Raw genomic sequence first — 20,935 nt, forward strand, 5'->3', positions numbered from 1 at the left:
TTGAGGGACGCCCTTTAAGGTACCATACAATTTTTTTTTCCAATGATTCAAACAATCTATTTTTTATGTCTTCATTCATAGATCATCCTTACAAAAAATTAGACAAATCGGAAACCGTTTCGACATCCAATTGTGTCCTACAAAATCAATGAACACGGTGCTTCAAGAAAGTACTAAAATTTCAATAACTCAATTGAATGGTCAAATGATATCGGATTCAAGTGATTTTTTGTAGAGATGATCTTTGAATGTGTATACAAAATAGACGGTTTGGATTAGTGAAATACAATCCGGAGTAGGCCCTACAATATATATAGGGTCTAAACATTGTTTTGATCTTGACCAACTACCATGTGCATATGCTTGTGCTGCATGTAAGCATCACAAATTTCATGTTACCCAATGTGTTCACAATATTATATTACAAACTCATTGGTCATTGCATATGTAGAACCTATTTGGCCAGTTGGGGATTAGACAAATTGGGTGGTACCTAATGACGTACGAGATAGAATTGTCCTACCACTAATTACACCAAAAAGGTATGGCAGGCCAAGGAAAAGAGAATCCCATCACGCGGAGAAGAACCATCAACTCTTAAGTGTTCAAGATGTGGTTCAATTGGCCATTATCGACAAACTTGCAAGAATCCTATTGCACTTCATCCTACCTCGTAGATAAGGTGTAATTTTTTACTATTAAAATTTATGAATTAGAATGAACAATGGATGAATATTTTATTTTATAATTGTTTCCCTCTTTTCAGCCTAGGCGGCCGATGGAAGGAACTTTGGGTCCTTCTTTTGAATGCGGGGCGTGCTACCACCAAGCCCCGAATTTCGGCTTGAATGGAATTTGAGTAGATGGATGTGTTGCGCTTCTGACTTCTGATCAAACGATTGATCGGCTAAGGAAGGAACCTCATCTTGGCCTAGGTTCTTTCACTTCCTCAAGCTCGAGGATGGTTAGGCTTCTTGTGGATGTTTTTGTGATTTTTAGGTTTTTAAGTGAAAAACTTGCAATTAAGCTAAATGTGCGTTTAAACGTAAAGACAAGAATTAAAGTGCGATAAAATAAATCAAAGCGATAAATAAAGCCAGAATGAAATAAAAGCGATACTACACCATTTGCTCTTTTGTTTCATCGTTGTGTTGGACTAAACGAGCCGTCCAACTGGGGGACCAACTCTCAGCCAGCACATACCGTCGATAGCCTCAAAACCCGTACGTCCGTGACCAATCCTACGCGCGCAGACTACTCAATCAAGGGTCTACAGCAACATCCCGTCAAGGATGCCCTGGGTTCCGACAATTCCAAGTATCTCAAGTTTCCGTATCCAAGTTCCAAATCCGAGGAGGTACATAGGGTAGTGCTTATAGCACTCCAAACTGACATTCTATACTCATCACTTTCCACAATCTCATCTCAACAACCCAAGTACCCCACACATAGCCAAACATATATAAAAATTTTCAAAATCCATATATACATACTCAAGATACTCAAATATGCCAAAACCCAAAAATATATTTCCAATGCATCATAAAAATATCACTTTCAACAATTGAATAAATAATATATCCAGTATGCGTGGTCGGAGTACTTATTTCAGAATACGTATACGAGATTAATACGAAGCGTTTCGAACGAGAACTTTGAATTAAAATCCTAGTTTCCTGGGTTTCTAGTGAGTGTACGAGGAACGAGACGTTCTAAGGTCCAACTACCCAATTCGGGCGATGGAACAGCTTCGGGAGACACTCAGTCAACTGACGGTCAAACTTTCCCAATTCGGGTCAACCGGGCCCACGGGACCCACGACCTCCGTTTCACAATCCGAAAGTTCCTAAAGGTTTTACAAGGTCTAAGGTATCCTTCTTGCAAGTTTGGTCAGAAATGGACGGTTAGATCGCTTACGATCGCACGATTGGACGGTTATTGTTAAACGTAAACTTTAAGTTATTGAATCGAAACATCCGGGCCTCTGATTCACGATCCGCGAATTCCTACACAATCCTAGAAGTGTCTAGATTAACATATTTTGGAATGGAGTTGATCCAAAGGTCTGAACATGTCAAACTCGGATAACACACAATAGGCGTAACTCCGTTTGATAGTCAAATGACATCCGAATAGAAATCCGAGCACATCTACGTGCTCGTGAGGACCAGGAGAACACATTGAAATAAAAATGCACCTTTGCTACAGTGCCCACGCACCGGCAGCGCATGGGTGTCCAAAGAGATAAAGTTTCATCGAAAAATCTCAACATCTCGGGCCAAGACTTTTACCCTAGGTATAACACCCTATTTGGAGTCACTTTTGTTCTTGGGCCTACCCCAAAAAGTGACCGGAAGTGGCTGGAATTGGAAATCCAAAATCGGTCGAACCCTAAATCCGAAATTAACTAACCTAGCCTCAAAATCAAAGAAATCCTACCCAACCATCAGCTAGAGCATGGAAAATAGTCGAAAATCCATACCTTACTCGTCAAATTTGAAGGAGAAATGAGGGTGAACGAGAGGCCGAGAGTTTGTTGAAAAATTGTCAAAAATGCTTCGTTTCGTGGCTGTTTCCGGCGACGGCAGCGGTGGATCGAGGTGGCGGTGGGTTGAAACGGAAAGAGGGAAGTGTGGGGGTTCCAACGGAACCGGTGCCGCGCTGTTTGGAGGTGTGTGGTGGCGGTGGTGACGTCGTGAAGGTGCTGTCGTGAGAGAAGAAAAAAAAATGGGGGAAGGGGTCTGTTCGCAGGGGAGAGAGAGAGGGAGAGACAAGTTAGATATTTTTAAACCCAATTTCAAAATATTTACGGTTTTGCCATTATCGATGTTTTGATCGTAACTTATTCGTTACAACTCCGAATCGAGTCCACTACATGTCTGCGAACTCATCTCAGTATGATCTTCCTAAAAATACCAGTCACTGCCCCAAACTCTTTTCGGGTAAGAAAATGACCAAAATATCCCTACCCCAAAGGTAAATTTGTAAATTTCAATATTAATTAACTTAAATAATTTAATTTAGGAATTTAATTTAGAGTCGGGGTGTTACATCTTGGCCCGAAGTTCTAGCTCCATTAGGCCACTGATATAGATTTGTCGATGGTTGTCTTTCGTTCCAAAGTTGATTTCCAACAGAGGGTCTTGGACTTCTGCCTTCGAATCATCCATCTCAGTTGGTGCCAATTCTGCTTCCTTGATCTCGAGTGCATCATCTTCCGGATCTTCATGAAGAAATTCCACCAAGTTAGCCTTAGACCCTAGTTTGGCCACTTTTTCGGCCCAAAAACCGTATAGCCATCTCAAAGTCTCTTCCACTGCGGCCTTCTTCTCTTCCTCTATGGTTGTATCACTCATTGAGAAAGAAAAAATCAGCCATCGTGGGGTGTTCCCCATCTGCTTGGGCATCATATGCCCAAAATTTTATCAACTTTTAGGCCGAGACTCCCGTAGGTCGATTCTTCCTATCTGACCTCGTAAAATAAAGAGGCTCGATATCATCCTCATGAAATTTTGCCTTCACCACGTTGGCAGAAGCCATGAAGCGCTATGTATCGGCCTGAACAATCTCTACATTTCCATCCTTGTGCCAAAATTGTAAAAATTGATGAAGTGAAGAGGACACACATATGCTTCTGTGGATCCAATCTCTGCCCAACAAAGCATTGAAATGGACCGTTGGACCATATTGCAATTTCCATTGGCGACCACCTTTTGGGTCTCATCCCTTTGGGTGGACTCATTTTCCTCAACCAATGTTAGGTACCTCTTTCTCACTCTCACATTATCTACCAACCTCATTTTTCTCTAGAGGAGTAGGTGGAACAGGCGGCTGAATTGCAACTATATGAGGATTTTCCTCTTATGATTGAGAAACAAAGTTAGGGTTGAGAGTTTGCCCCTTAGCTCGTTGGCTAGGTCGTGCAAAATTTGGATGAAAAGGTCATTGGAAGTTTGCAATCCATCTATGAACTCTTTCAATACAACTTCCATCTTAGATATCATCTCATATCATCTCATTTATATATTCTTCCACCATGTGGGTATGGCCACCAGATGGCATCTCACCCACCTTGAGATTATATTGGCAACAATTGCCAATGGGATGATATGCTTGGTGAGAATAATAATTAGGCTCATTGTACATATAGATGGAACCGTCTTGGCAATATGGGTAAGTGTATTGCCCCCATGCCACTTGATTGGTTTGGCCACCAAAGCCATGTTGATAATTCAAACCATTCTGGTCACCAATATAGTTGTGCCCACCATATTGGCCACTTGAGTCATATTGGTTGCTAGACCCATCTTGATGGGTGAAACTATATTGGCCATAGTGGCTGTGGTAACCATGTTGGCCAATGGATTGGCTGCTTGAGCCATAAGAATCATAGCTGTTGTAGTTAATCGGCTGATAAGAATGTTGCCATTCCTTTCGGTCACTCATATAGTGTGGGTCTCACTAGGCGTGCCAGATTATGTTTCCCTGTTTTCTGCAGAGGCGGCCGACGGAAGGAACTTTTGGTCTTTCTTCTTTTGATTGCGAGGTATGCCACCACCAAGCTTCGAATTTGGGCTTGAATGGAATGTGAGTAGATGGATGTGTTGCGTTTCTAACTTCTAATCAAACGATTGATCGGTCATGCAAGGAACCCCCTCTTGGCCTAGGTTCTTTCAATTCCTCGGGCTCGAGGATGGTTAGGCTTTGTGCAGATGTTTTTGTGATTTTTAGGTTTTTAAGTGAAAACGTGCAATTAAGCTCAATGTGCGTTTAAACATAAAGACAAGAATTAAAGTGCGGTAAATAAAGCAAGAACGAAATAAAAGCAATAAGAACGATAAGAACAATAAACTAAAATAAACTTAGAATTAAACTTAATAAAAGTGCAATGACAATGAAAGGTAAAGCAATTGAAATAAACTTGAATTTAAATGACAAGAAAATATAAATTGAACAAGCATTTAAACTTACACTAGAAAAAGGAAGAACTTTCTACACTAGATGCTTGAAAAGTAAAACCCTAAGTCTAGGAAAAGAAAAGTGCAAGACGAAAGATAGGTTTGTCTGTCTAATGTGTGTCTTCTGCCTTCGTTTGGTGAAGTTTATATAGGGCTCCCATTGGCCCATGGGCTGACCATTGAATGGCCAAATGTCAACTCTTTCAAAATTCTTTCCTTTTGAAGCCCCATAAATCCGTGGATAATGTCGGCGGAGATATTATGGTTGCTTGATTTTCTCTCGTTTTGGAAAATTTGGAATCGCCATCAACCTCCTTGATTTCTTTCCTTGTGAGGCTTTCGTCACGTGCGGATTGACCTTCAAAAATCTTGGGCGTGAATATGTGGCTTGGGCTTGGACCTCCACGATTTCATCTTGACATCTGGTGGAACCTCGTGCCCTTTGAGTTTTTAAAATTCTAGAGTTGGCTGACCATCCGCCGAGGTGGGTGGTATGGGAACTCCAAATATTTGGATCTTGGGCTTGGCCCTATGTTGGACTATCTTTGAGTTCTCAAAATTATTCGAATATTGGGAACTCGGCGGACATACCTCTCGCCGAACTTCTACTCCCTCGTCGAAAATACCTCTTGCAGAACTTCAACTTCCTCGGTCCAACTTTGCTTGCTCAAGTGTTGTGAGGATGGCGCCTAGGTGCGCAAAGAGAAAATCCGCCCCGACCCAGCTTTTTGCAAGAGAAATGGCCGACCAAGGTATTTAAGGAGTGTCTGGCCCAACTTCTTGAGAAGTGCCTGGCCACTTTTGCAAAAGGAAGCGGTCAACCAATTTTGCAAGGATATGCCTGGCCACTTTTGCAAGGGGAAGCGCCCGGCCATACTTTTGAAAAGGCATCATGGCCTTTGAAGAAAGCACGTCAGCCACATTTTTGAGAAAGCACCTCGGCTGCTAGGAATTCTCGGCCGCTAGGAATCCCGCCGCTAGGAATTCTTGACATCTAGGAATTGCGCCACTAGAAATTCCTCCTTGGCGGATTAGGTGAATTTTGACCGCCCCTAAACAATAATTTTCTTAAATTTTTTTTATGTAAACTTTTGAAGATGAGGAAAGTAAAATAGCGGTCATGGCTTTCTCATAGTCGATTTCCCTTTGTTGAAAGTGAAATAGCTGATCTTCATCAATTTTGGAGGTACTGGCTTCGTGTTCAATACAAGTTGAGGGATTCTTCACCTATTAAACACATGAGATGAATTCATGAAGGAATTTAAAAAAATATTATCCATGATAGTTTCACATTCTATAGGCACTAACTGGATGAAAACCAACAACTTTGGACATGAATTTAGTAATTGAGATGAAACCAATGCAAAAACAACCAATTGGCCAACACGGGACAATGAAAGAGGATGGAACTTTTTAAGTTTATGTGGGTTATAATTTTGAAGGGCATTTGTGTCTATTTAAGTGAGTTTTTTGCTATATTTGAAAGATTTTATAAAAATTGACATTTTTGAAAGTGGGGGGGGGTAAATTTTGGCTATTTTTGATTTTTTTAAAAAAAAAAAATTATATATATATATATATATAGAGAGAGAGAGAGAGAGAGAGAGAGAGAGAGAGAGAGAGTATAAAACCTCCTCTCTCTTCTCTTTTTTTAAAAAAAAAATATATAATAAGGGTGTTTTTGAATTTTTTTTAGGTTTGAGTTTTTAAAAATGGGCCTACCAAATATGTTTTTTGGGTAAATCTATTTTTAAGTTTATAAAATAGATCCAAGTAGGATACCAAACGAGCCCTTATTTCTTTTTGTTTTGTTGACATGATATTGTAAACAATTTCCTCTCATTGCAGGTATTGCTTGTCTGCGTCATAACAAGCACCATCACAGACACTTGATGTTTGGACAGCAATCCAATAAGAAAGTTTAGTTATGTATAATGCTCTTCTTGAACTAATCTTTCGATTAATCCTCTCACTGAGTACGCAATTATAATCTCCTCAATTGCTGCTGCCATTGAGGATGCACCTCCTTCTCGCAATCGTCGTATAATTAGCATCCTTGTCAATGATTTGGGTTGGATTTGTCGATAATCGTTGGGATTATGGAGATATGTCTTCTGAATCAACCATAATGGTGGATTTAAGCTTGTCCCTGCTCAACTCTTGATAATGGAAGTCACATTAATCAACTACATGAACTTTAATCACCTGTGATGTTCAAGCAATGCATTTAAATTTTAATCTAACAACCCTGAATTTGAACAAACAAGTCCTATAATCAAAATGGGTTTAGGGCTAAATTGAATCCACAAGAGGCCCCTACAATACTGGACTTTTGGAAATGATATGATTGAGCAAGTTGGGCTGAATCAAACAGAGGGCCGCTAGAAAAACGGTTTTTTAAAATTTTTTTATTTTTTTATAATATAATTTTTTTTATAAATATATAAATATTTTTTATTTTGTAAGAATTAGAAAACAAAATTTAAGGTGAAGTATTTCCACACCATATCTAAAATTTGAGGTTTTAGTACCATCTCATAGTTTGGTTCCCTCCAAATAAAAAATCACTGCAGTTTTGCATTCAAAGACAATTATGGCAGCACCGGCTGTCCAAATGAGCCCATTCTCTCACCCAAAAACCAACACCAACACCCCAGTCTCTCTCATACCCAAGTGCACGTCTTTGAGAGAGCTCAAGCAAATCCAAGCCTTTTCCATCAAAACCCATCTCCAATATGACATTTCTGTCCTCACCAAGCTCATCAACTTCTGCACTCTTAACCCAACTGGTACCTCCATGGACTACGCCCACCACCTGTTCGACCAAATTCCTCACCCTGACATTGTTGTCTTCAACACCATGGCCCGCGGCTACGCACGCTCCCATGCCCCATTTCGAGCGATTTCACTATTTGCTCACATTCTGAGCTCAGATCTCTTCCCAGATGACTACACATTCCCCTCTCTTCTCAAGGCGTGCGCCAGCTCTAAAGCCTTAGAAGAAGGGAGGCAATTGCATTGCTTTGCTATCAAATGTGGGCTTCACCTTAACATTTATGTGTGCCCTACACTTATTAACATGTACACTGAGTGCAATGACGTAGATGCGGCTCGCCGGGTCTTTGATAAGATACCAGACCCTTGTGTTGTTGTACACAATGCTATGATCAAGGGCTATGCTCGAAGTAGTCGGCCAAATGAGGCATTGGCATTGTTTCGAGAGTTGCAAGCAAGCAATCTTAAGCCAACCGATGTTACTATGCTTAGTGCTCTTTCTTCATGTGCTTTGTTAGGAGCATTAGACTTGGGGAAGTGGATACACGAATACGTTAAGAAAAATAGGTTTGATAGATATGTTAAAGTGAACACTGCACTGATAGATATGTATGCAAAATGTGGAAGCCTGGAGGATGCAGTTTCTGTATTTGAAGACATGAGTGTGAAAGATACTCAGGCTTGGTCTGCTATGATTGTGGCGTATGCAACTCATGGCAATGGGTCAAAAGCCTTATCAATGTTTGAGGAAATGAAGAAGGCTCGAATTCGACCTGATGAGATCACATTCTTGGGTCTCTTATATGCCTGTAGTCATGCAGGATTCGTTGAGGAGGGTTGCAAGTATTTCTACAGCATGAGTGAGAGGTACGGGATTGTTCTGGGGACTAAGCATTATGGTTGTATGGTAGATTTGCTAGGACGGTCTGGACGCTTAGGGGAGGCTTACAAGTTCATAGATGAATTACCAATTAAGCCTACACCCATATTCTGGCGAACATTGTTGTCTGCTTGCGGAAGCCACGGTGATGTAGACATGGGGATGCGGGTGCTTGAGCGAATATTTGAGTTAGATGACTCTCATGGTGGGGATTATGTGATCATATCGAATTTGTGTGCAAGGGCGGGGAGGTGGGAGGATGTGGATCGCTTAAGGAAGTTGATGAGAGACAGAGGAATTGTAAAAATTCCCGGCTGTAGCTCCATAGAGGTGAACAATGTAGTGCATGAATTCTTCTCAGGGGACGGGGAGCGTTCTGTTTCAACAGTACTGCATCAAGCAGTTGATAAGTTGGTTGAAGAATTAAAGCTGGCTGGATATGTTCCTGATACTTCTCTAGTCTTTCATTCTAACATGGAAGATAAAGATAGAGAAGTTTCTCTTAGGTATCATAGTGAGAAGTTGGCCATTGCCTATGGGCTCTTAAACACTCCCCCCGGGGCAACAATCCGTGTTGTGAAGAACCTTAGGGTATGTGGGGATTGCCACTCTGCTGCTAAGTATATATCATTGATCTTTAATCGACAGATAATTCTCAGAGATGTTCAACGATTCCATCATTTCAAAGAGGGAAAGTGCTCTTGTGGGGATTATTGGTAGTTGAACTTATTGAACCGGATATCATCTTTGTCATAGACGTATAACAGAGGAAATTTATTGGCTTGACAAAATTCTTCATTGCGTTAGTGGAAGGTGATCCACTTGATACTTGTGGACAAATTCAATGTCATATAAGAGTGAGGGGAACATGAACGCAGGTTGGTTTCTGTTGTCAGTCTTGGTCAAATCTGCCTTCTGTGATCACCGACGTATCTTTGTGATTGAGTGAGTATGAAAAGTTAACAACAACAGGAATGCAAATTTGTTGTAAATCTATTTAAAATTTATTTACTTTCTATACGTTTGTACATATGCATTCTGCTGTTATAAAATCCCCATAAATCCTCACACGGTTATCAGATCCTGTATTTTCTTATTATTATATATGAAGGAGATTATGCTGACAGGAAGAATATAAAAGAAGGAAACTGTAAGAAAGAACAGTATGTTGAACAATATTGGAACTGAAAACCTACTTTGTAAGGTTTCCCATTTTCCTCAAATCTAGTTTTCCTATGTCTTATTTTTATTGCCAATGCAATTATGAAGCACCTTTATCAATTATCATCTTTCCACTTTATAGGTAATGTCATTCAAATGTGAATACTGCTTCCCATGATGGGATACATATGCAGGCTGCAGTGCACTATGTAAAAATTTATAAATTTTGGGTATCCTAAGCTAGCCAGCCCACTTACCCACTTACCAACTCTTAGTTTAGTTGTGAAGCACATTCTTCATTCTCAGAGTAAGAATTAGAGTTAACCCATCTCCCTATAAATACATCTGCATGTTCCTCTTATGCATATGAATCGAACAGAGACTCCCTTGACCTTGAAGCAAAGAAAACAGAGAGCCAAAGCCAGCACCTGCAGTCTCACAATCTCAGAAACCAAACAAATACCATAACCTTTCTCAATGGACTAAATGCAGTATCAGGTTTGTCTCCTTGAGTTACAATCCCTTTGCACAAATGCTCGTAACCACCTGAGCTAGAAGCCCTTTGCACAAATGAAAGACCTTAAAGCAGAGAAAATGGAGAGCCAAAACCAAAACCAACACCCACCACAACCACAGGAACCAAGCGAATTAGGCACCACCTTTTTCAGAATCTGTGTCAATGGGCTTAATACATTATCAGGTTCGTTTGTCTCTTTTAATTTCTCTGTGTAATGTGACTCACACCACATTAATATGGAAACAGTCTATTTAATTTAAATCTCAATCTTAATTTACACTGTTTTACTTGCTTAATTACCTTGTTAATTTCTCAGGTGTTGGGTTACTATCAATTCCATTTGCACTTTTCCATGAAGTTGGCACTAGTACAAGTGCAGAGCGCAGAACAAAGCTTTGTCTGCCCCCAACTTTTATACCTGCCAGGATGAAAGCCCATATTTGGGAACAATTGGTGTAGATTATCCCCTTCTAAGATTAAGAATCCCACTGCTAATAAATATACTTCTAGATACAAAAAAAAAAAAAAAAGATATGGCGACCCTTCTGCACCAGTTGTTACCAAATATGGGTTTCAACCTGGCAGGTATGAAAGTTGGGGGCAGACAAGCTTTGTTGTGCTCACTGCACTTGTATTATTGCCAACTACATGGCTGAAAAATCTGGGGATGCTAGCTTATATTTCTGCTGAAGGGGTTTTGGCTTCTATTTTATTGGTGTGAGGGAATTGGGTTCAATGAAAGAGATGTTCTCCTAAATTTGAGAGGCCTGCCTGCCGCTATAAGCTTGTATATATCTGTTCTGCTATTGTGGCCATGCGGTTTTTCCCACACTCTGCAATTCCATGACAGAGAGAAACAAATTCTCAAAGGTCAGAATATTCTGAAAACTTGGTTAAAACTTGTTGCCATTTAGTTATTTTTGTTTTGTTGACGTACGGCTCCATGGCCATTTTGGGTTATTTGATGTTTGGAGAACATTTGAAGTCCCAAATTACACTTATTCCAACAAGAAATATTGGTTCAAAAATAGTCATTTACTTGACTATAATTTAAGAGTGCTGCTAAATGAACTTTAAAATTAGCTGAGTATACCCTACTACCAAATTATTTATTGAATGACTAATTTATCCTAATATAAAATGACCAAAAAGGATATATTGAATTGTAAAACAAATATAATTTTAACAAGTACACCCACTCACCATATCCAACCCTAATCAAACATATTACTTGATGCTAATGACGAACAACGCAGCGAGCATTGGCAGTGGCGCAAATAGCTATTGTTGAATGTTTGTACCTTTGCTCCTTCCTTTGCCGACCAACAGCCCTCCATTGCTGCCCAACAACTCCTTTATTAGAGATGAAGGTTAAGGAAATTATTAAGAGACCAAATCTGAAAGTGGAAGACCGTATAACTATTCATAACAATCATTGAAGATATTAGTTGAATCTAAAGTTCAAATATAAGAAGGCATTTGGGAATTAGTTTTCATTGGAATCAAGTTTGCTGTAGTTATTAGACCCATATGGCTTGCTGTCAAACCAATTTGAACAAATTTGTTATTTGAAGACTAAATCAAAACCCCATTGAGATGAGGAAAAAAAGGGAAGGAATTTGCAGGACAAAAACAAAACCCAGATTTGTTCAAATTGACTCCTTTTAATGTGAAGAACAAAAGCTTTAGAAGAAATTAAAATATGACATGACAAATGAGATGTGATATAGTGTATTAGGGTGTACTAAGGGTATTTTGTGTAGTTAAGTAGGGTGTACTTAGTTAATTTTATATTTTGATTTAAATATTAAGGTGTACTTAGATCATATGGTGTACTCAGTTAATTTTGAAATTCCTTTAGCATCACTCTAATTTAATCACCTCACACCCACTTGTAATCACCCCAATCGCTACTGCCATTGAGGATGCACACCCTTTTTTCAACCGTCGTATAATTAGCATCCTCGTCAGAACGCTAATTGTGGTTAGCACTGTATTTGTGGCATTAACCATGGGCTTTGTTGGTGCATTTCTGAGCGTCATTGTGTCGATCTTAATGCCATGCTTGCTCTACCTAAAGATTAACGTTGCTGCAAGAAATTTGGGTTGGAGTCGGTGACAATTATTGGAATTATGGTGATAGGGTCAGGGCGCTCCATTGATTGAGGCTCCGTGCAAACAGAGATGTTGCGGCCCTATATATACAAACTAAAAACAAAAAATCATAATCCATAAATAGAACCAAACGCATTCTTAGTGACATGAATTACATCATAATCCATAAATTAAAAAAAAACCGATCCCTAATAAAGTCAATTACATTTACTTTCTTATATACAAAGTTTGTTTCAATCAAATTTGGTAGCTTTTAATTTTCCAAGCTGTGGTAACCATGATATATCATACAATATAGTTTGATAACAGCCCACATATTTCTAGCAAAATCAAGTATATCCAGATCATCTAAGAATCCTTACATAACCAAGAAGACAGGAATTAATGACATGTTTACTAATCCGTAATTGGATTATGAGGAATTGAATTGAGGAGGAGTTAGATTGAGGAGAATTAGATTCCGGATTCCTATTGAAGTTGTTTATTAAACCATATGGATTGATAAGAGTTAGATTCTGAATTCCTATTAAGTTGTTTACTAAATCATATGGAATTAGGATAGGAGTGGTACTAATTACTAAAATATCATTGTTGTTAGGTTAAAGTAGATGACGAAATTGGAATTTTAAAAATTGTGTGAAGATATAATAGGTAAAAAAGATGAATTCCTAATGAATTAGTTCTTCAGAAATTAGAATACCACCTCCCGCCCAAGAATTGAATTCCTTCAAAATCATGAATTCAATTCCTAATTTTATACGAGTCCCATCTACTTTTCAATTCTTTGATGTGAAGTAAACGCAGGAATCCTCCATAGGTAGAATTCAATTCCTGATTAATAAACACACCATAAATCTGACTAAAATAGAAAACTACAGACGTTAAAAATCAGAAACACACTGTAAAAATTCTTATCCACAAGATTATCAAAACTGTGTATAGCTCTAACCTAAGTATGCATGAAAATATTCCATTCATTGTAATGGTCGGTTCTCCATTGTGTCTGTGTGTGTGTGGACAGATGACTTTTTGTTGGACAACAAAGACACGAAGTCTCCATCCGTCTCTTGGCACTACTTGATTTCTAGTAGTAAAAAGGAAATCAAACGCAACACTGCTTGAAAATGTGACAGCATAAAACCTCAAATCAAAGGTCAAATAATGATGTTTTTTATATAAATAATACTGAGTTAAGGAGAGAATATCCTCTTGAACTGATGATGCCTGTGTTTTTCAGTATGAAGGCATGTATGGAAATCACGGCACGCAATTTCGACAAATGATGTGCCTTATTTTATTGGGGACCATTTATAAATTCATGTCACAACCACATGTAGACTTCGTTATTGGATCCAATGAAAGCTTCAAGTGTGAAATCTTCACTTCCCTAACATAACTTGGAAGGCTAATCCATCAAATAATTGGTGCAAATATATGTTTATTATAGCACAAACAAAGCTGATACAATACAAGTAACAGACAACGCAGCAATATTTTTTATTAGTTGCTGTTTATTTTGCTCTGTTTTCCCACCAATTAATTTATGAAATGGATGCTGCAAAAAATCACAACTATGGCTGGCCTGTGTTCAGACCTTTATGAGAAAAAACTCAACGCAATCTGCCAATTTGCCAAAATCACATAAGAATCTCCCGTTGAGATTTGCCCAAATGATATGTAATTAATGGCTCATTTTGATTAATTTGACCCCAGACCCAAAAAAAACCCACAAATTAGGAAAAGAATGGATTTTATAAACAGCAACAAACAAAAACAATGAATCTGACAGAGAAGAAAATCCCACAAATAAGAAAGGAAGGAGAAAAAAAGAGAAATATATAGAAAAGGTGAGCCGACATGTAACAATCATCATGCAACCGTTACACATGTAAATAATGCAGTGGCGTAATTGATATAAGCATATTGCTGGATATTCCGTCCCTTCCATTTTGGCCTATAAATACGGCTTTATCACCTCCTTCTAATTTAACAACCAGTCTGAGAGTCAGAGAGAGAGAGAGAGACAGAGTGAGAAAGATGAAGTCCAATTCCTCTACTTTGATCAAACTTTTAGTACTAGGATGTCTTTCAGTTGTTTGTGTTGCAGAAGATTTTGATTTCTTCTACTTTGTCCAGCAGGTGATGAGCGAGACATAATTTCCTTCCATTTAGATTGTTAGCAGAAATTATTGAAAGCATTATGTTGTAATATATAATGGTTGTGTGTTCTGTTTTGGCTGATATTGCAGTGGCCAGGGTCATACTGTGACACAAAGAAAAGTTGCTGCTATCCAACGACAGGGAAGCCTGCAGCTGATTTTGGCATTCATGGGCTGTGGCCAAATTACAAGGACGGTTCATACCCCTCAAACTGCGACCCTAGCAACCCCTTTGATCAATCTGAGGTACTTGCTTTGCTACCCTAATTTGATGATCTTACAAATATGTGCTATGTGGACCTGGGTTGAAATGTTCACTGTGTTGCCATCAAAACCATCGATCTGCTTTATTTCTAATTTACATTTCAAGGCCGGCCAAAACATGACAATATAGTTAATTAACATGATGTGAGGGATGTACGGGGCTTTCAAGTGCAGTTACCCTGTATCCGAGGTCTTGTGTTTGAATCATCCCACCCTAATATCGCTTGGGATGTGGTGTGACGCCTCACATTCCCTGCGTGCAAGCAATGCCCCTATTTGGCTGGAATTAATGTGTCTTGTAGCCCTTTTGACATCCTTTGTTCTGTTTTTTCATATTACTTTACAAAAGTAAAGAAATCCATATATGATTATTATTGAAACTGTGAAAATGGTGGATGGCACAGATTTCAGATATAAGAAGCAGCATGCAGAAAGAATGGCCAACACTAGCTTGCCCCAGCGGCAGTGGCATAGAGTTCTGGACACATGAATGGGAAAAGCATGGCACCTGCTCAGAGTCTGTGATTGACCAACATGGTTACTTTGCAGCAGCTCTTAACCTCAAAAAGAAATTAAGCCTCCTCCAAGCTCTTGAAAGTGCAGGTAATAATCAATCAATTAATTAAATTAAGAAACTAATTTAACCTCTTAATTTCCATGATTAATTCAGTCATTCCATGTATAATATTTTGCAGGCATACAACCAAATGGGGATTCTTACAGCCTTGGAAACATCAAGGATGCAGTTAAATCTGCAACTGGTTTCACTCCATTCATAGAGTGCAATGTGGATGAATCTGGCAACAGCCAACTTTACCAGGTTTACTTCTGCGTGGACACTTCTGGCTCCGACCTCATTGAATGCCCAGTTTTCCCCCATGGAAAATGTGGTTCACAGATTGAGTTTCCTTCTTTTTAGACATGTAGAAAGAGAGAGAAAAATGGCTCAAAGATCACAGCATGTGACGAATGTGAGCGTTCACTAATCATGAATTATAAATGTTGTCCAGTTTCAATAACCCCATTTTCTGAAATGCCTCTCTGTTTCTTGATGTATGAAGTGCTAGTCAATCAGTCAAAGTTATTAAGGGGATGATTGCTTCAATAGCATTATATTCATCTCAAATCAAATGGACAGCCTCATTCTTCGAATTCTTCACGGCCCAAAAGTGATTCAAGATTGAGAGGGCCCAAAAGTAATTCAGTCAAAGTAATTAAGGGGTTCAAGCCTGGCCCGTTCTGTTTTGATTCAAAAGCAAGGAAATTCTACGATGACAGGGCTATGTTGAGGTGTTCAATCATGTCCAATAATAATTTTACAATTAATCTAACTATTCACGTCTTCGTCATTATAACCCTTCATTACAGTCTTTTGAGGTGGGGAAGCACACTCAACATCATCCTAACTTTCCAATGTCCAAGTCCAAGACATGGTTGTCTTGTCTTGAAAACGCTTAGAAACCCACCAAAGCAAAGAGGATAAGAAATTGGTGATTGTATTAGGCAGCGAAGCAGCACAACACCTCATCATCTCACCTAACTAGAAGAGAAGAAGAAGTTTGGATTGGGTACTCTCTTTGGTGCTAGTCAATCAGTCAAAGTTATTGAGGTCTAGTACTAGACTAGATATCTGACATGTTCTCATTAGACCAAATTTTCCAAATTGGAATCAACATCTAAGTTTCCAAGTCAGATTGAATTTGAGGAATTGCTTATCTTCCACCACCATAGCTGAGCTGACCAGAGACGGCCTGCACATTTGAAGAATTCCATGCTGCATGCATGAAATTATCTTATCATGATCGTATTATTACTACTAATGCATAATACGTACACTCTACACATGCAATTGTAAGCAGATATTGACTTGCACGCAACACCGCCCGATCTACAAAGTATAAACCAGCAATAACCAACTTTGAAGATTGGCATGAAAAGCTAGCCAGCCTTGCGCTCCATCTTATCAATGACTTAAAGGCTAATCCATCACCTCCCTTGCCATAAAATGCATCCACTCCACCGTTGCTTCAAGATTTGCAATTCCTATTAGTTTCCGAATGTAGATTGTTTATTATGTATAAAAAAAAATAAAGAGTTGTTTTCTATCCTTATGAACCAACCATAAGGTTTAAGTCTTAATCTGAGGCAAATAAATAAAAGACAAATTATTAATTTGGATTATACTAAGACAATACAAAATGGGTTAGACTTAATTTAAATATTGATGATTAACTGGAAATTAAATCATTACAAAATAAATAAATAGGAGGTGGAAGGAACCACGAACCAAAAAGATAAAAACTAATGTAAGAGAGCGATGGACACGCAAATAATGTGCCATAATCTTGGTGGGTGGTGAGCATATGCTTTCCAGGATATCCCATCTGCCCTATTAATACAGCTTTCAGCTGCACGGCATTGTCATTCATTCCATACATATATACCTTTGTCTCTCAAAAATCTGTTCATCAGAAAAAGAAAGAAACAACAACCAACCAACAATGAGATTCAGCACTAGTTTGATCTTGATCAAGCTTTTCGTAATTCAGTACCTCTCAGTTCTTTGCGTTTCGCAGGACTTTGATTTCTTCTACTTTGTTCAACAGGTGCGTTTGCTTCAATTATATAGCTAGCTAGCTAGCTAAAGATCAGTTTCTTTTTTTTCTTCTTCTTCTTAGCTCTTGTTTTTAACTATTTATTAATTCATAACTTAAGTAGTATAAGTAAAATTAATTAATTACCATAATCATCTTTTTGATCCTGCAGTGGCCAGGAGCATACTGTGACACCAAGCAGACTTGCTGTTATCCAAAGTCAGGAAAGCCTTCAGCAGATTTTGGCATTCATGGGCTTTGGCCTAATTACAAGGATGGCTCCTACCCATCTAACTGTGATCCCGATAGCGTCTTCGACAAATCTGAGGTCCGTCTCTCACACACACAAATATATATATATATATATATATATATATAAAAGTGTATACACGATAAGCATTTGAAGATAGTATAGTGTAGATTGATTGATTTAGCTTTTAGCTAGGGTTCAAAAGTATGCAATATTTGTCTAGGTAGCTAAGCGCCATATGCCGATGCTCATGAGTCATGGAGACAATCAAACAAGAAAATAAATATATGTTTATAATAAATAAAAAAGGCAATGGCGTGCATCAGTAAATATTAAATAATAGATCGATCAATAATTAATTAGTTATTCTAAATCTAAACTACACGTACTTTGGAGAAAGGGGAATGCTTAATTGCAACCTAATTGAAAAGATACATGTTGTTTTATGTGGTGATCTCTATTCTCTATGTTGTTGTCTTCTCTTCCACTCCATGATTTCTGGGGAAAAGACAGACACAACATACGATAATGTTTTGTCTTCTGTTTGCTTTTGATGCCTTAAATAATATATAATAATAATATAGTATAATTATTGTATTGGTGTTTAATCAGATCTCAGAGCTAATGAGCAACCTGGAAAAGAACTGGCCGTCACTAAGCTGCCCAAGCAGCAATGGGTTCAGGTTCTGGTCCCATGAATGGGAAAAGCACGGGACATGCTCAGAGTCAGAGCTTGACCAGAAAGATTACTTTGAAGCGGCTCTCAAGCTCAAGCAAAAAGTCAACCTTCTGCAAATCCTCAAAACAGCTGGTAATCATTAATTAAGTATAAATCTTATTACTGTATAATTAATTAACCCTAGTGATCAAGAGGATTATTAAGTAAAATGTAAAAAATGATTAAATAATGCAGGGATCGTACCAGATGATGGGATGTACAGCTTGGAGAGCATAAAAGAAGCCATAAAAGAGGGTGCTGGGTACACCCCAGGGATAGAGTGCAACAATGATTCGGCGGGAAACAGCCAACTGTACCAGGTTTACCTGTGCGTCGACACTTCCGGCCAAGACATCATTGAATGCCCTGTGCTTCCTAAAGGACGATGTGCTTCAGATGTTCAATTCGCTAAATTCTAATTAATTAGTTAACATCAGCTAATACGCTCTTCAATTGGTTCTTTTGTTTTTCTCTACTTAATTATTTGTACCTATCTTTTCTGCGTCAAATAAATTTTTATGAGTCATGAGTCATGTTGGTAATAAATTTTTATAAAATATTACTTCTCTGTTTTGTCAAAGCAAATTAAAATTTGGGTTGCGTTTAGAGGTGGGCATTTTAACTAGTGAATCGAGCTGCATCAAACTTGTCTGCCCAAGAACCGAACCAAACCCGTCTTCAAATTAAGGTTGGGTTTGGGTTGGGTTGGGTACTAGCTAGCTCGAACGTCGTCCCTTATTAGCATGAAGGGTCGTCTAATTAATTAATTAATTAATCATAATCAGCCTCAGAATTCAATATATAGAAGCCAATCGGATGTGAAGTAGCTTGCCTCTCTACTAATTTGAAAAACCCTAACACGCACATGCAACTAATTTACACTCCCATCTTCTGTTATATATTTACTTCATCCTTTTTCTTTTTTCTTTTTTGGTTACAAAACGGGATTAATCTAAAAAACTAAAACTAAAACTAACAAAAAACACTTCGGTGTTATAAAGCAAGAAGTGAAGTCCACATGAATAAAGTAAGGGGGTATTAGTCAAAAGATGAAATTATGATGTTGGGAGAAAATGTTGAAGATGCATCCACGGGAGGCCATTCTAATTGCCTATAAATAGGTTTCCTCTTAAGTTGTAAAATACACAACCAATTAGAAGAGAAGAGAGTCAAAGTCAGAGAAGAAAAGAGAGAGTGAGTTCTATCTGAGAATAAATTTTGTCAATGTAAACACCACAACAGCAAATATAATTTCACTCCCAATATACTCTCAATATTTAGTGGTACTTCTCATACTCTCTGATTATTATAGTCTATAACATTCGGGATAAAGTGTAATGTACAACCTAATCTATCACCGTCCAAGGTCAAAACAAGAGTTAAAAAAAGACGGCAAAAAGTATGCAATGCAGGCAGTGGCGGATCCCAGAATTTTTCAAGGAGGTCCAATTTTTAAAAGACTAAAAATTCACAAAGAACTCAAGTAAGGTCCAAGGTTCAAGTTTAATATCCTTGTAGTGTGTTAAAAAAAGACTAAAAATTCAAAAATTAATTTAGACAACCAAATGCCCTTAGAATTTAAACAATACTAATGTCATTCATAATTCAAACAAATAAGAGTTCTACGTGTATTACTAATTGATTATAGTCTGTATGGAATATCAATTAATATGAACAAAATTCATGCCAATGACACAATTAGTTAACCAAAATTCATATCAAATATGAACAAAATCCATGTCAATTACATAATTAATATAACAAAAATCAATACTAATTAATCTAACTAAAAGCACATGTGATTTGGAGGTCACGTGATTAAAAGTTTGGGGTAATTTTCAGTGAATTTTTTGGCACACGTATGAATTTTTAATGAATTTTTTAAGTTAGGCCAATTAGAAATGGACATGTATCAGCTTGCTATTGGACCATTTAAAAAAGAATCAAAAGTGAGAAGCGCGCAGAGTCAGTCTTCTTCCTCGAAGAGCTTCTGCAACTCAACTTTAGTTCTAAAAAAATTTCGAAAATTCATAACTTTGGTTGTGAAGCTCCGATTGATGAACCATTTTCTCCTACACGCTCGTGAGATCGAGACCAACAATCTAAGATAAATATTCAGGGTCTCACACAGCAGCAAACAAAATAATATCTTTGAGGCATTTAGTCGAACAATTTGTGGGCACTAGCAAAGGGGCAAATTCCGACATCCCCAAGGAAGTTTCCGGCGAGGAGAGGTGCAGCTGCACCTCCTTGCGCCTCTGTGGATCCGCCAGTGAATGCAGGCCCAAAGAAAAAGTATGCCCTACCATAACAAATAAATGATCAACAACACAATCTGCTCCCTATAAATAAGATATAGACGAGACTCCCTACAACCATTAATAAAGCCGACAAGAGACGAGTCCTTAACCCAACCACCATTTATTCCTCTTGAATGAATCTCATAAGAAAAATTCACCACAAAAATGATGTTGGTTTAGGGTACAACTGCAGCTTAAGGCCCAAATGGAACAAGCAGGGCCTGAATTACTTGGGTCCTAGCCA

General features: G+C 38.3%; 3 protein-coding genes and 1 pseudogene across 3 annotated transcripts; all 4 read left to right on the forward strand.

The window, feature by feature from the left end:
* Positions 1-7,484: 7,484 nt before the first annotated feature.
* Positions 7,485-9,681, forward strand: LOC117614492 (pentatricopeptide repeat-containing protein At2g02980, chloroplastic). Its single transcript, XM_034343319.1, has one exon. It carries the CDS (start codon positions 7,552-7,554, stop codon positions 9,331-9,333), a length of 1,782 nt encoding a protein of 593 aa, XP_034199210.1. The 5' UTR covers positions 7,485-7,551; the 3' UTR covers positions 9,334-9,681.
* A 1,143-nt stretch (positions 9,682-10,824) lies between these two features.
* Positions 10,825-12,457, forward strand: LOC117617045 (annotated as a pseudogene).
* A 1,929-nt stretch (positions 12,458-14,386) lies between these two features.
* LOC117636530 (extracellular ribonuclease LE-like) lies at positions 14,387-15,934 on the forward strand. Its single transcript, XM_034371073.1, has 4 exons — positions 14,387-14,545; positions 14,656-14,811; positions 15,234-15,432; positions 15,525-15,934. The coding sequence occupies exons 1-4, from the start codon at positions 14,444-14,446 to the stop codon at positions 15,746-15,748; spliced, it is 681 nt and encodes a 226-aa protein (XP_034226964.1). The 5' UTR covers positions 14,387-14,443; the 3' UTR covers positions 15,749-15,934.
* Positions 15,935-17,187: 1,253 nt separating this feature from the next.
* Positions 17,188-18,937, forward strand: LOC117636520 (ribonuclease 3-like). Its single transcript, XM_034371062.1, has 4 exons — positions 17,188-17,435; positions 17,596-17,751; positions 18,286-18,484; positions 18,587-18,937. Exons 1-4 carry the CDS (start codon positions 17,331-17,333, stop codon positions 18,808-18,810), a joined length of 684 nt encoding a protein of 227 aa, XP_034226953.1. The 5' UTR covers positions 17,188-17,330; the 3' UTR covers positions 18,811-18,937.
* The last annotated feature ends 1,998 nt before the right edge of the window (positions 18,938-20,935 follow it).

The sequence above is a fragment of the Prunus dulcis genome, chromosome 1 (genome assembly GCF_902201215.1).
Source record: "Prunus dulcis chromosome 1, ALMONDv2, whole genome shotgun sequence".
NCBI lineage: Eukaryota > Viridiplantae > Streptophyta > Magnoliopsida > Rosales > Rosaceae > Prunus > Prunus dulcis.

Excerpts from the sequence above, each read along its gene's own strand:
- LOC117614492 (XM_034343319.1), top strand. The coding sequence starts at position 7,552 with ATGGCAGCACCGGCTGTCCAAATGAGCCCATTCTCTCACCCAAAAACC.
- LOC117636530 (XM_034371073.1), top strand. The coding sequence starts at position 14,444 with ATGAAGTCCAATTCCTCTACTTTGATCAAACTTTTAGTACTAGGATGT. Across the intron at positions 14,812-15,233 it reads ACCCCTTTGATCAATCTGAG|ATTTCAGATATAAGAAGCAG; the intron begins GTACTTGCTTTG and ends TGGATGGCACAG. Across the intron at positions 15,433-15,524 it reads CCAAGCTCTTGAAAGTGCAG|GCATACAACCAAATGGGGAT; the intron begins GTAATAATCAAT and ends AATATTTTGCAG.
- LOC117636520 (XM_034371062.1), top strand. The coding sequence starts at position 17,331 with ATGAGATTCAGCACTAGTTTGATCTTGATCAAGCTTTTCGTAATTCAG. Across the intron at positions 17,436-17,595 it reads TCTTCTACTTTGTTCAACAG|TGGCCAGGAGCATACTGTGA; the intron begins GTGCGTTTGCTT and ends TTGATCCTGCAG. Across the intron at positions 18,485-18,586 it reads GCAAATCCTCAAAACAGCTG|GGATCGTACCAGATGATGGG; the intron begins GTAATCATTAAT and ends TAAATAATGCAG.